Raw genomic sequence first — 15,798 nt, forward strand, 5'->3', positions numbered from 1 at the left:
ATCAGTATATTGTTTGCAAATTTATTTAATGAATTTTTAACTTTTTCCTGAATTTTTAGTTTAATTATTACGAATTTTCAATATGGTGGTCTTGATGGCTTATAGGATGATGGTAGTAGAGGTTTTAAAGTCTCTTTAAGAATGTTGAACGTGGCTTATTGAAGTTATTATTTTTTCATAAAATTAAATGTTTTGCATCATTCAGGGATCGAACCAAGGACTGGAGCGGATCGAATCGATATGTAAGTTAATGAGTGATTTTTTTGATGAATTTTGGATTTTTTCCCGCTTTTCTAGCTACATTATTACATGATTTCAAGATGGCGGTCGAATTTCAAGATGGCGGGGGGCACCTCCGTAATAAATGATTACTGCACTGTAGCGGGTTAGAATAAAATAATCCAGATGGAAATGTACTCTATAATACAAGTACACACACAAGATGGCGTACTCCGGCAGGTGGTATCCTCTGGTAGCATGTACTGAACATAAAATGCCGGATCCATGATGGTCGACAAGGACAAAGTCAAATTTCAGGGACAAAGTCATATTTCAAGGTCAAGGTCAAATTTCAAGGTCAAGGTCAAATTTCAAGGTCAAGGTCAAATTTCAAGGTCAAGGTCAAATTTCAAGGTCAAGGTCAAAGTTCAAGGTCAAGGTTAAATTTCAAGGTCAAGGTCAAAGTTCAAGGTCAATGTTCAATGTCAACAGTTGAGGACACAAGTTTAGTGACCAGATAATTATACTACATGGTATCGGCACACTCTAGCTGACGAAAACAAGATGGTGGTCTCCAGCGGATGAAGACAAGATGGCGGACATGATGTCATACCAGTTGATGATATATACCTTGGTACTGGTGGTGGTAGATCAGTCTAGGTAGCTTTCATGGAGGAAGGATCTGATGTTTGCACTCACCGGGAATCGAACCAAGGACGGGAATCGATATAATCAATCAGAATTCGAATAAGTTAATTTTTTGATGAATTTTGGAATTTTTTTCATTAAAATCAGATAATAATTACGGATTTTCAAGATGGCGACCGTAACGAAAATTGCAACGGTGACGTCATCATCCAATATGGCGGAAAACACATCACCACCGGAATTTTCGAGAACACACAATGACGTCATCCAAAATGGCGGATCCAAGATGACGGATCCAAAATGGCCGCCGTGATCTACTTGTCCCGTTACGTTATGCCCCGTTACACTGTGTCCCGTTACGCTGTGTCCCGTTACGTGGTGTCCCGTTACGCTTATCCAAGATGGCCGCCGTGACGTCAATCCAAGATGGCCGCCGTGACGTCACAATCCAAGATGGCGGACACCGACACCACCACCACCGCCTGAGGCCTGTTTCCGGACCGTCATTCACATACTACTCATAGGTAATTCACTAGTGTGAACAGCAAGTTACCGATTCCTAGAGATAGAAAAAATTCTCTTTTTCATTTCGCAGTAGACCAAGATTGAAATACGTATACCGTTTGGGCTGCTTAGCTATTAGCCCACTGTTTATCTAAAGGACTCTGGGCCAATTATAAACCCTCAACCAAAGAAGTATCTAATCACAGACAACCCATTTGAGACGGCTGACAAGTCAGCACCCAACGAACTAGTGTTATTTGTCCGACTATACAGAGAACTGCCTAGTCTATCATGAAAGTCATGAACCCGCGAATTTTTCCTGCGCCTACCGATTGCACTATACGTATTTGAGAGCAAATGCAAGTGAATATCTCCAGCTGAAACCAGTAATTATTTAAGTCATGATCTCCGTATTAACGTCGTTTATAGGACTATTCCATAACTTTACTTGAAAGCCATATCCAAAATAAAGAGTATGTTCGGAATAAAAAAAAGAATTAAAGATATTCTTATAGGACCCATTAAAAATTAAGATCATTGGTAAATTAAAGATCTCCTCCCCCCCCCCCCAAAAAAAAAAAAATTCTGGTAGAAAAAATACTTCAATTTGGTTTGTTAAATGTTAAAACAAAGTTGGTTTTATATTTTGTAGACAACCCAAAATTAAATTTTATGAATAAGTAGAAAATTTTTAACAGCATGAAAGTGATTAAAAATCCAATCTTTGACCCTAAATCAGTCACAGCAATGCCGTTTTGGCTACGTTAAATGTCTCCTAAGTTTTGAAACAAAGGCATCCCCCGTTGTTTGAAGTTTTTCCACGCAAAGTAGTTTTCCGATAAAACATAATCTCAAACAAATCTGTATGAAAAATTCGCACCGTGCAGTCTACATTCATCGTGAATAGTGATGATAGTTGAATGTTACGTCGCTCGGTTATACTCTAGGAATGCTTGAAATAACTGTTTTAGTTCACTCTGAACCATCTGATGACCTTTTTCGTAGGTTAATCATTAATCATACGAATAGTAGTGTGTTTTAAGTGCGGATGAATAATGTGTGTGTGTTTTAAAATTGTCGATCATAGAAACTATCAAAACCAGTTACTTATCTATACAACTCATACTTCAATTTTATAATCAGAATTACAATAGAGTTGAATAAGATATTAGTTAAAAAATATGTTTACAGAAACTATAAATATTCGTCCTTCAGCTGTTTAGCTACAGTGTAACAATTGCATAACAACCGAAATAAAAAAAAGCGCATCAGGAATTTTATTTATGCAAGGCCTTTTTATAAAAGAGAAAACCGGTTTGACCTTGAACGTTATACTGCCTTGCTTTCGTTTGTTTACAGTTTGCAGTTAATTTTTGTTTTATGACTTTGATTAAATATTCAGAGGACAGATTGAGCTTGAACCACATCGCTTAACCAACGGTAAAGTAGGACAGTATGATTCATGTTTAAGATTTTAAATATCTTGACGTTGGAATCAACGACAGGATATCGTAAAGATGCCAAAGCTGTAGGGTAAAAAAAAATACTCTACTGACATATCAATTAAATGAACTTAATTTAAAAGCGTCGAAGTGTATGTGTGCGTGGATGTTGTTTCTAATATATTAGTACCTCAATCTTAAGGTTAAATTCACAGAAGAGAGATAGTGATTAGTCGTAATTTGCCATTTAAAATGTCCATTATTTATTAGCTGGTAGCTCAAGTCAATCTTCCCAAAAGTTCTAAAGGTCTGTGTTAAGCACACTCTTTTAGAAGTAATTTATTGGCAAATCTTCTATGAATTTTACACTTTAATATGCTCTTTACATGCAAAATACATTACATAAATTACTGTGCTAACCTTTGCCTTTATTAAGGGCCCCACCTACATGGGCACACATACGGTTTGCATAGCTTCAGAAAAAACCACGCAATTTGAAAACCTCTCAAGATATCTGGGTGACGTATGTTTACGAAAAGCTTTTAAGGATGCTTTGAGGTCGGATTAGTTGTTATGTTTCCGGATTTTGAGAGAGTGAAACTGGCTAATAATTTTTTGAGAACGAAAAACCATCCAAAGCTTCTTGAAAACTCTCAAGGGACATGCAGTACACCTTTATATTCATTTACATAATATAACATAATTGCTACCTTTCAAATCTCGTAGTTTACCCTTATACACAATGGAAAAACTGCGCGCCAGTCCACAGGATTGAGCTTAGAGACATTACCGTGCTAAAACACCAGAGAGAGTTGTACTTATCATCACCGTCTAGCTAACACAAATATGTACACCCCGGGTTAGGTGAGCCCCATAGTTACCCGACATGGTGTCGTTCATTACCGTTTAAATTTTTTGCAGAAAGTTTGCAAAAAGTTACCTTATAGGCAGTAACGTTTTAGTGACGTTGATCACCCTACAGGGACAGCCAAATTTTTACAGGATAAAGAGTAGTCTATGTGTTAATACCTGTAGCGTGAAGAAGTAACAAACATACGCATTCACTCACAAACTTTCGTAAACCTTAGGAAAGACGTGACGGATGCACAAAACGATAGCGCCTTTAAAATTCAAGGCAACGGCATCTATTGACGAATTTCAGAACGAAACTGTTATTAGCGCCGTTAGTTTGCTAGCCGCCGCGAGCTCCACTAAACGGACGGGTCTCACCAAGAAGAAGGATAGGAAGAGTCCAGACCTTACTATATGACCGTGTGGCGGACATAGATAAATGATACACACTCACTTTTTGTATGTCTATGACCTATGATGTTAAGGTTATAAAAATGCATTTACCCCTTTTTCACACCATTATGGATGGAATTTCATAGTAATATGGGGCTTAGGTGTTAATACGGGCGTTATTGAGTAAAAAAAATACACACAAACTTTGGTTGTATGAAGTAGCTTGGCTTCTGGGTTGTAGCTGTGTCCTTGGCAAATAATTCACCAACGTTTCGGTCGACATTGCAGTCGCTATCATCAGGGAGTAGTTACCTGATGATGCTCCCTGATGATGGCGACTGCAATGTCGACCTAAACGTTGGTAAATTATTTGCCAAGGACACGGCTACAACCCAGAAGCCAAGTTACTTCAGACAATGGCCGTGAAAGCCTGCGAACAATTTTTGGTTGTATGATTGGTAGGATATATATAATAACCAATGGAGCGTTAAAAAAAAATGTTCGTAGCATCAAACACTGTCTCCGGAATAGTAGTGCAATTCAAGATATAGTTTTCGATATTTTGCTCAAATAACATTTACAAAACTGATTTTCATGGGGAATATTATACTTAGGAATTAAATTTGTTGCGAGTTTAAGTGTAAGCTAATGTACCAAAATTTTTATAAGGAATCACCTACGGAAATATTTCATGCATGTTTCTGAACAGCCTGTAAATGAATACATAATTTAAATTTAGTTTTATTTGAAACTATTTGCACGAATTAGTTGGAAGGTAGTAAAGTTTTCTTAGCCAAATTTGAAAGGTTCTTAGTTTTTACCTGGTAAGCATACTGTAAAATATTAACATACAACGAAAAAAAAAAAAATTAAGCGTCACCACTTCAACAAAAATAATTTCTGGCAATTCGTCAGTTTAGAGTACGAACTGACGTTTTATTCAACACCAAGTGAGCTAACAAACGAGACTTACTTAGAATTCATCGTGTAATTTCATTACGGTGTTACAGTGGTAGCACAATCCCGAAATTGCCTCGAGTAAAGAAGAGTGTAGGGAGCTAGTTAGGATTTTCGTAATTAATGACCATTTGTGATTTCTCTACTGCTGTCGGGAATAATCGCGCTGCGTTTAAAACGCAAGGGCGAGCCTTTATGTAGCACTAATTTAATACGCGGGCCTTGAAGACAAAAGAAGACTTGTTTCCCAGGCCGGTCGGAGCGACGCTTTGAATAAAACAAAACTCGGCGCAGACATGAAAAGACGGCTTGAATTAACACACAAGGAAGCTTTATTTGCGCTTAGAAGGAAGAAAAGGCGGTTTGCGAAGTGCTCTGTAAAGGTTTGAAACGTAACAATAGAATTATTTGCGTTAACAGTTCTTTAGTAATTTAAAATCCTATTTTGAAAATCAGCAGATGGTCTGAAAAAAACTTAATGTTTTCCAATTAAAAAAACACCATGGAAATTATTATTTTCTTATTTTTAACAGATTAGGGTTAATACTATAAATTGTTATACCTGCAAAACCTCCTTTGATCTGCATGTTTTGGCCTCTTTCCCAATGGTAGAAGTAAGTTATACTGAATCATATATTTTTATTGTGCGTTTGTGTGCGTGTATATATCCTGCTTCAGTGACATTTTATGTATTTTATATTTTTTACATTATTTAAGTTTTTTGTTTATACTTCACTTTTGTATAAAATGCCAAAACTCAACAAAAAATTTATTTACTCCACCGGGTAACTTAAACACAACAAGGAATCCATACTATAGACCCTGTTTTAACAAAATTCTACGAATTTAAATTGTATGGCTTGACCGAACATACCTATCTAGGCTTCAAATTTTTTGAAGTCAGCGTTCTTTGACTAGCGAATTAATTTATGTTACTCGAATTTACCTGCCTGAAAAAATGTATACTTATTTTTTATGCTTGGCGGTAGCAACCTTGTAAGTAAAGCAAGTAAGTAAGTATGAAAACTTTAATACAATTTTTAATTTGGTTAAATAGCTCAACATTAAATCAACGAACCAGAAAAAATAACTCGGTGTTTCATTCTGTGGCAGGCCAGGATTTAAATAATTTTACCTTCGCTTCGTTTTTACCACTGGAACAAATAACCCGCGGAGGAGTTGGTGTACAAAAGAGAAACCTGCAACGAAGGTAGTTGTAGCGGGAGACACTGGAATACCTGCATACTTGCCTGTGACAGTGTATATTTGCACACTTTTACACGTGTTAAAAACATTTGTTTATTTTACGAATCTTTCGTTTTTAAATTTTATATTTATATTGTGTATTTTTTCTCCGTAAATAAATCACACCACCATATAAGAGCGCATGGTAAAAAAAATATAATTAAAGATTAATTCCTTAGATTAAGTGTGAACTATTTTCTTGGCTTTGTCACTTTTTTTAAGTAATCACTTCTTTGTTTTTCTATTTAATGTTTATTTTTATTTTTAAAAAGTAATATTTTTTGATTTTCTAAATATGGGTTAAGTGTAAGGTAAGGCGGTATCCACGCCATAACTTCGACACATGTAAAAATAAGATGAATAAATAAATAATTTAACCTCCTGTCTCTATATCCGTGAAGTTTCATCTCTAACGCACGTAGCGGAATCGCACTTTTTTTTTTTTTTAAGAAATATGTCTCTACCGACTAAGAATGTACGGAATTTCACAAGGGTGTACGAGCAAGCCAGCTCAAATACTTGGCGGTCGGGAATATGAGTTACGTCCGCGACACGTTGCGCCAGCCGGCGACCTCTGAACAATATACCACCTCCCCATCCTCCCCCTCCACCCCACAAGGCGATATTAATCGCGCCAACCTGACTCTCCAAATGAGAAAGGGGGCGGGGGGGGGGAGGTGTGGTGAAGAAAGCGGCGAGAGGAGGGTGAATGAAAGCGAGAAGCAATTTGTAAGGATTGTGCGCCGCTATTAACCTTCTCCTTGGAACCCAGGTCTCGCTCGAACACGCCGGGCCAGAAGAGAGTGAGAGAGCGAGAGAGAGAGAGAGAGTTAAAAAAAAAAAGCTACTCTCAGACTGCGAAGGTAAATTTTTAGGTCGGCTTGCACTTTCGTGACTTGAGGCAACGTAAACTATTTCTCCATTTGATCAACCTGCTAAGTTTTTGCATGGATTTTACTTACCTGTCTCTGCAAGCAGCCCTTACCCTTGAATGAATTTTACACCAGTAAACTCGAGTTTTTTTAAAACTCTTCTGAGATTAGGCGTAGCCAAAAGGATTAAGATTTTCTGAATTATCTTGGGGAAGGTTTAAATCGGTTTGTTCCATTCTGTTAAGAGATCTTATATCAGTGCAGCCATCCTGTGCTACTTTTAAAATGAGTTTATGGCACGATGATTGTTATTTTTTAGATTTTTAATGATGTTATATTAAAAGATTTATTAAAATAAGTGGAGCATTTTATATTGTTTGAATTTTTCTAATTTTTAAATGACTTTAGAAGTGAAACTTCTTTGAGCGCGATGGGAGTAATTGTTTTTTTTTCCTAACCTAAATAATAAATAACAAAGTGTATTTGGGAGGGGTCTGGGTAGGGAAGACTCTAAGTGCGTCTCAGGCCGAAGCCTATACGCTCTAAGCATGCAGGTTATGAACCATGCAGGAGAGGAAGCATGCATAACGTGCTAGGAGGGGGATTGGCCAGCCATGGCAACAATTGGCGCCATGACTAACTCCCCTCACTGACTATTCTAGATTAAAAACTAGATAAGTTGGGCCCAGGTAAAACCTGCATAGACACAGGGAAAACCCTGGGCACTGACATGCGGGATGCAAAATTACATGCATTAATTACAAGCAGGTTGGCTACAGGAAACAGAAGGATGATTCTGGAAGAAGAGTTGGACAGAGTAGAAAGACTACTATGCAAATGGGCGGGAGCTTGGACATTTTGTCCGCATTTGGTTTGGTGGCACTGGTTGTTTCGGGGGCGACTTTGACGTTTCCCACCAGGCTGCCAGCCAGCCTAAACTAAGTTAAGAAAGGGAAAAATTCGTGTACGCTTTTGAATTAAAAAATGTAAGTAAACATTAAATTAACATAATAATAAACGTTAAAATATGTTTAGTTTGGTAGCTTTAATTTAATTCATGCTTTTTCGCGAGCTGGTGCATCGAGCCTCCACTCAGGAGTGGACAGAGACTCAGATTGACCGAAGTCGGTTACGGAAAATTGTCATGTCCGCGATGTCTGACAAATTTTGCGCGACTTGAGTTTTAAGTCCTGCCCAGTCGGCGTGTTTGTAATCCCGAATTTTATGAGGCGGGTTGGTTTCCGTGTTTGCACTGTCGAAATGTAAGTGAACAGGGAAATGGTCGGACGACATGTCGTGTACGACCTCGAGTTCGAACCCCGAGATGACACGCTTGTTAAGCACGATGTCTAGTATGTCTGGCAGCTGGTTCAGTCTGCCCGAGTCAAATGTGGGCTCAGTAGGAGCATGAACCTGATAGTTTTTATCAAGCTGCGCATCAGCTTGATAAAAACTATCAGGTTCATGCAGACTAAACCAGCTGCCAGACATACTAGACATCGTGCTTAACAAGCGTGTCATCTCGGGGTTCGAACTCGAGGTCGTACACGACATGTCGTCCGACCATTTCCCTGTTCACTTACATTTCGACAGTGCAAACACGGAAACCAACCCGCCTCGTAAAATTCGGGATTACAAACACGCCGACTGGGAAGGATTTAAAACTCAAGTCGCGCAAAATTTGTCAGTCATCGCGGACATAAATAATAGTGAAAGTTTAGACACCGCAATAACTAAATTTACTGCGGAAATCCAGGATGGTATAAGCCAGTGCATCCCAGAAAAGGAGGTTAAGTTAGTACACGACGAGCTGCCAGTATACATACGCGACTTTATATCGCGCAAAAACAGACTGCGTCGTGAATACACACGACGACGCACTATCCAAACAAAACAAAGAATCAATGAATTACAAATAATTATTTCAGACGAAATTTCACTGAAACGACTTCTGGCGCTAAACGGTTGCGGACGGTGCAGAGAACTTGGCGAGCCGCGGGCTACACGTGGCGGCGTGCGCGTCTAGTATGGTGCCAATTTGAAGATTTGAGGACTATTTTTATTTTGTTATCATATGGTGATGGAAAATTGTAGATACATAATTTGATTGGTTATATTATACCTTTAAAAGGTGGGAAATTGTCGGGGTAAGACATCTTATCGGTTAATTATTAGTTTAAAATTATCTACATATTTATTAAGATTATTTACATTTGACATATGTATTTAAAATAATACATTTTTTAAGTTTCGTTAAATTTTGTTTACTAAAATTTTAATTAACCCTTTATGAGTTAAAAAAAAGTGTTTCTAAGTTGCTGATTAGAGGTCGCGGAAAAATCATAATTACATTTTTTTACAAACACTACCTACATAGGTAAAACAGTTTTTTTAACGCAAAATTTGATTGGCTTAATTTTACACACAATAATTCAATTGTGAACCGACTTCGCTTATGGTATTTTTTATTATTTATTATGTGAACCCATTCTCAGTCAGAACGTCAACCGACTTTAGTACGGCTTTCTGTAGAAAAACGCATTTTAAAAAAAGTTCCCTTCTTACAGTAGAACTGCTGCGTTTAAACCTTGTGTCGGTCGCGGCCACGACATCGATAATCGACGTCGTTCACCTTCACCTACTGACAGTTGAAACTGGATGGACGGCCTACAGGAAAGTGTCCAGAAATCAGGCGCCATAAACCCCCCCCTCCCCCCTTCAAATCACATTTTAATTAACTTCGAGCCGGAATATGACGTCAGGATCTGCAGAAGAGAGAGATCGTCAAGGGACCCGCCTACCTGGGCCACACACACACACACAAACAAACACAAACAAACACACACAGTGCACAGAGTTATGTTTCCTTATTTCTTCTTTGAACGTTGTTTTTGGGACGGTGAAAAATGGCTACAATGCGTGTTTACAGAATAGTTATTTTTAGGCCTGAAAATCCCTGGGGTAAAGATTCTCGAAATCACCCAAATACCTGGCAACTCCACCCTTCATCTTTATTTCTCCGCCATCTAAGTTGTCTTGTGCACGACGAGAAGACTGCGCACCATTTCAAGGAGATGACCGCGCTTAGAAGCACCGGCGAACGACCTTCTTACCATCCACTCTCGCCAGCACCAAATACACGGCCACGCTGGTTGCATATTCATCCAGGGGTCTTCGTAAATCTACGGTTACATTCGCAATTTTACGAATGTTGAGTTCCCTTACTTTGAAATAATCTTTTTTTATTAATAAAATACTAAAAAAAAAAAAAAAACGTTTTGGGCCAAAATATATTTTTTTCTTGTGTGTTTACTTTGTTTACCACGGAACACACATCTTGACAGTTTGAACCCGGTTTAGTTTATACGAAGAACCTGTTAACTGAGATTACGAAGAACTCTTCGCGTATTTAAGGTTAACTCTTCGTTAAAAATCCGTAGAATTACTTGTAATTTCTAACACTAGGATGATCCCTTAACATAGACCACAGCCGATTCATCTCCCAATTCCTCGACTTGTAACGATATGTATCCGCCCATCACTTACACGCCCGGATAAAAAAAAAAAAGAAGCGAGTAATCTAGTTTGTAGGCTTTTGTGGCCGAAGACAAGTCTTAACTACTTCTGGTCTTCTAGTTTGAAGCCTCGTCCGTGAATTCCACGGCATGCCTTGTTCCAATCATCTTCAAAGAAGGTTAAAAGCTGAAGTTCCGGTGTTCTGCCTCATTATGTATGCATGGACAAAAAGCTGGGCTGTGACACCATCGAATCTCTATAGTATTTGACATTACTATGAGCTTCAAGAAAAAAAATGTTTCTAAGAAAAATACTCGAAGAAATGTAGTAAATTCAATATAAATAACATAAAAATACGAAGTCACCTAAATAGGTGTTGAACAAAGACAGATTAGTACCTTTAAAACCTGAAAGTTTCACAAAAATTTGTTAAAACAAAAAAAGGTTATTTTTGACGTGATAACGTTTATAAATCGATGAACGCCGGCTACACGCACGAAAAAGCATGACTCATTGTCACGTTCCGCCTGAGCCTAGCAAGCAAGAACCGGCCACCCACTGTGCAAGAAAATCTTCTATAATATCAAACAGGTTAAGGCGGGCTTTTTAACTAATTGTTCGTGATTATATTCAAACAAATTATTAAAATTGAATTTGCAAAAACTGTAAATAATATTTGAAAATTAAAAAGTATGCAATTTTTCATCAATGTTTTCTTATGACGTTATTACGTAAAATGATCGTCCGTAAACAGACTTTACAGACAACCCCCCTTTTTTATCAAGCACACTGGGTTGGCTTTAAGGTAAATAAATCATATCGGGAAGTCACAATCTACTTTAAAAAAATGTATTATTGATTGACACAAACACACACACACACACACACACACACATATATATATATATATATATAATGCGATACTACAAATATTTTTACACAGTGAAAACTTATTTCAAAATGATATATCTATTAATTAAAAAAGACAAGTGAAATCGTAATTAATGACAAGTCATGCAAAAGATTCTATAAAGTTTTTTTTGATTGTAGCTACACCCATCCACACAGACTGCGATATTTGCAATAAGTATAATTTTACACAATATTTTCACAATAGAAATCTGCAACTAATTTATGTATGCACATTTATAAAATTTCAAGCTTCTTAAGGTACCTAATTATGCATTTTAAGATGAACAAGTTTTAAATTACACTATACAGTCAGAATTCACTAAAAATTCGTGCTTACCTTTATTTAAATACATGTAGGGCCTAAACGCGATTACAATTTCAGATATAAATTGCGCCGAGTAAAACGTTGATAGGACACACACTAAATAGAATGCACAAAATTTCAGGTTGGTTATACAATTGACGAAACCACGAGAGGTACGATTGGTTTATTGTGTATTGATCATACGTACACAATATCTGTGTTTTTTGTTTCTGTGTAGAAAATTTAAACTGAGAAAGCTTAAATCATTGCGTTCATCCAGCAAACAATTTTTTTTAAAAAGACACCAAACGTTGCCAATTCCACCAACTTTGATCAATGACCTAGGGGTGGGGGTGTAATTGATATGATTTGAGCGGGTATCAGATAATAATTTTTATTGCATTCCTTAAATACTTCAAAAATAAAGGCATACTGGAATAAAAACTAAAGTTGTGGGAGCGATAAGTTAATTTCTATTAAATTCGTTTTGCCTTTAGAGGAATTATTAAATTACAGATACATAAACCTGGGTGTTTTAATTTTAACCCAATGAAAACTAAAACTCGTAGCTCATAAAATCGAGACAAGATTCGGGGTTGGAAGGAAATTGTAGATAATCGATTCGGTGGAAGAATTTTCTTAATCTCCGATAAAAAAAACAGCCCAGAGATATTTTTTTTCCAGCACTTCACACCGTGGGCAAAACTGTTATTCTTACAGCACAGGTTTCCTTCAACTGGTGCAATACACGTTAAACTTGAAATATTACAAAGAAAACAGACTGTTGGAAATAGTGTAACATTTGACGCAAATTTCATTTTTAGAGTCAGTGACAGTAGGAGCAGATGATTAAATACACCTGTCCTGTTCCGATGAGTGATTGTCGACATTAGCGTTTAAGACGTAATATGCTATTGAGAATCCGTCACAACATAATCCGCTGCCGTAGAAAATATCACATTACACCGTCTGTATTTAAAGTTTAAAAAATCTTGTCGGAGCGTGAGCTTACGTACATTCTGTTTCGTGTTGGACATATATATGTATATATATTTTAAGATACATACTTTCACTGTCTCATATACTACAGTTTTACTAAACAATAGTCTCATAGCGTTTATTTTTAAACGACGCCAAAACAAAATAAGAAGATTACAATACTTTATTTTTATTATAATATTTACACAGAGTTCTATTCAACCTGTATTATCAACTTGCAATGTTGTATTATATTTGTCTAGTTAACGCTACCTAAGTTGGAAGTAATGTATTCTAATAATCAAAACATCAATAAATTTAGCTAATTTTCTTGTGTTTTAAATGCTATAGAATATTTAAATATCAGACTTTTATCGACTAGGAATTATTATTTAGTAATATTTCATGTTTTACTCACTGACTTCGCATAGGCAACACAAAAAAGAGGGAAAATGTGCAATATACGGAAAAAAAAAATATTATTGCATAATAGAGTAAATATAAAAACTTTTAAATTTGACAAATATGAAAGCAAATATAATCTTCTTGGATCACTTTGACTCTTAATTTACACAAGAGCCTAATTCACAAGTTCCAACCGATAATTCCATTGGAAGAGCGAATTTTTCAATTCGAAAACTGATAATTTCAATTCGACTTAAGTAGATATATATCAAACTTTTTAAAAATAAACTGAGAAAACACAAAAAAACTATCAACATCTGTTTAATATATTATTAAAGAAGGCATTTGCTACGAACACTGAAATGTTAAATACTATTACATCTATGAATTAAAATAATACACACTGAATATAAATTCTAGCTGATTACAAATACGTCTACATCTTAAAAATATATTGTCAGAGATCAAATTATATGCATCTATGTTATTTTTTAAATTACAAAACGCACCTTAAAACAGGTGAAAAAAAAAAACATTAACTGTCACATGACGAAATTTCATGCTGCATTATTTGAATTGTTTCTCTCCCATATTCTGGGAGTAAGTTTAACTTTGCAGCCATTGATAAAATTCAACGTCAGCTTAAACTGCACACGTTCCATTTCTTCTCTTGTGCAGGAAGGAAGCACCTCGTACTTCCTAAGCAGAGTTGACAACAACGTCTTCATTTGCATGTACGCGTATTTCTTACCTATGCACATCCTCTTCCCGCTCAGAAATGGGATGAAACTGTACGGGTGGCGGTTGGCGCTGTTTTCAACGTTGAAGCGGTCTGGATCGAACCTGTCGGGGTCGGGAAAATACTCCGGGTTCCGATGGACGAGGTACATGGGTATCACGACGACGCAACCTTTGGGGAGGGTGTACTTGGTCAGCTTCACCTCGTCTTCGACTTCCCTCATGACCGCCGGCAGCGGCGGGTACAACCTCAACGTCTCGTTTATCACCTGCTCCAGGTACGCCATTCGCCCCAGGTCGTCGGCCGTCGCTTCCCGGCGGACGTCGTCGTCGAAGACGTCGCGCAGCTCGTCCACGATTTTCTCCTGCACGTCGCGGTGCAAGCCCAGCAGCATCAGCAGCGCCGACATGGCTATGCTCGACGTGTCCATCCCGCCGATGATGACCGTGAACGTGTTGTCCTTGAGCTCGGTCCGCGTCAGCAGGTCGCTCTGCTGCCTCATGCACGAGATCACATGGTCAATGAAACCCATGCGCTTCTTCCGCGGACTCGGCTCGCATTCGAGGTCGCGCGCCTCGTCCTCGCGGACGCCGGCATCGGCTTCTTCGCTCAGCGATAACTTGCGAACGATCACGTCGTCTGTGAAATCCCACAGAGCCTTCAGGCCGCTCGCCATTTTCTTGTAGGTGGACGTCCTCTTCGAGAAGGCAGGTATCCAGTACCAAGGACGAAGCACAGTGAAGTAGAGCAGTTCGCGAGCGACGTCGAAGCTGTCCGCCAGCTCCACCTTGTTCTGTTCCAACAGGTCCATGTCCGCTCCCAGACTCGTCTCCGTCACAATGTCCAGCGTGCAGAGCATCATGGTGGTAAGGACGTCGAACTCCTCGCCGCCCGCTCGTTTCTCCAGCACCCGCGAGAGGGTCTCGCCCTTCTTGTTGAACGCGGGGACGAAGGTCTCGAGAGTCTGGGTGCTGAAGGACGGGTGCATCAACTTGCGGTACCTCTTCCAGTCTGCTCTGCAAGCCGTGATGGCGCTGTACCCGAAGCACAGCTCCAGCGGCTTGTAGGTGACGGGTTTTGACAGGCACTCGTTCTTGTTCAGCAAGATCTCCAGGTCGCCGGGCTCGCCCAGGCAGACGAACGCGTACGGCCCGATCCAGCCGGCCCCGGTGAAGCCGTACACCTGGCACAGCTCCTTGAGGAAGTCCATGAGGCGGTCCGTGGAGGCCATGACGGTCAGCAGCTGGCCGATCAGCGGGAGTCCCCGTGGCCCGGGGATCTCGGAGATCAGGCGGTGGTAGCGGCTGCATCGGAAGCGCACGAAGAGCACGACGAACACCAGGAGGGGCGCCAGGCACAGCAGCGCTAGCGGCGACATGGTCGGGACTGCCGATCGTCCCGACGGCCGGCCGTATATATAGAAGTCGTTGTTTTCGTCTGGTCGCCTCGAAGGCTGCCGGGGCGTCAGGTATTCCCGGGCAGTCGCCGCGAATCCGGCTCAAGGTCCGCGGAAGGCCGTCCCCGCGGGCCCAGGTTGACGACCGCCCCCTAGCGGCGCCGGGAGAGCGCCGGAGAGAGAGAGAGAGAGAGAGAGAGAGTGAGAGAGAGAGAGAGAAAGAGAGAGAGAGAGCGATTCCGCGTAGCGGACCTCACCTTCGCGGCTCGCCCGGCCTGGAAAATTTTCCGATACGGTTTTCTCGCGCGGTCCGCGTCTGACCGCAACACTCTTGCCAGAAACGTTTGACGTTGTCCACTTCTTAGGAAATATAGTTCCACTCTTACGAACAAATGTTAATAGGTGGTTTCGTATCC

The 15,798-nt window shown here is 39.3% G+C and overlaps 1 protein-coding gene across 1 annotated transcript; it reads right to left on the minus strand.

Annotated features, from left to right (window-relative positions):
• Positions 1–13,261: 13,261 nt before the first annotated feature.
• LOC134542852 (cytochrome P450 4C1-like) lies at positions 13,262–15,371 on the minus strand. The gene has a single exon (XM_063387422.1). The coding sequence runs from the start codon at positions 15,362–15,364 to the stop codon at positions 13,805–13,807; it is 1,560 nt and encodes a 519-aa protein (XP_063243492.1). The 5' UTR covers positions 15,365–15,371; the 3' UTR covers positions 13,262–13,804.
• Positions 15,372–15,798: the final 427 nt, after the last annotated feature.

The sequence above is a fragment of the Bacillus rossius genome, assembly GCF_032445375.1.
Source record: "Bacillus rossius redtenbacheri isolate Brsri chromosome 9 unlocalized genomic scaffold, Brsri_v3 Brsri_v3_scf9_2, whole genome shotgun sequence".
Classification (NCBI taxonomy): domain Eukaryota; kingdom Metazoa; phylum Arthropoda; class Insecta; order Phasmatodea; family Bacillidae; genus Bacillus; species Bacillus rossius.

Bases quoted from the DNA above. Each gene is read 5' to 3' on its own strand.
- LOC134542852 (XM_063387422.1), bottom strand. From the start codon at position 15,364: ATGTCGCCGCTAGCGCTGCTGTGCCTGGCGCCCCTCCTGGTGTTCGTC.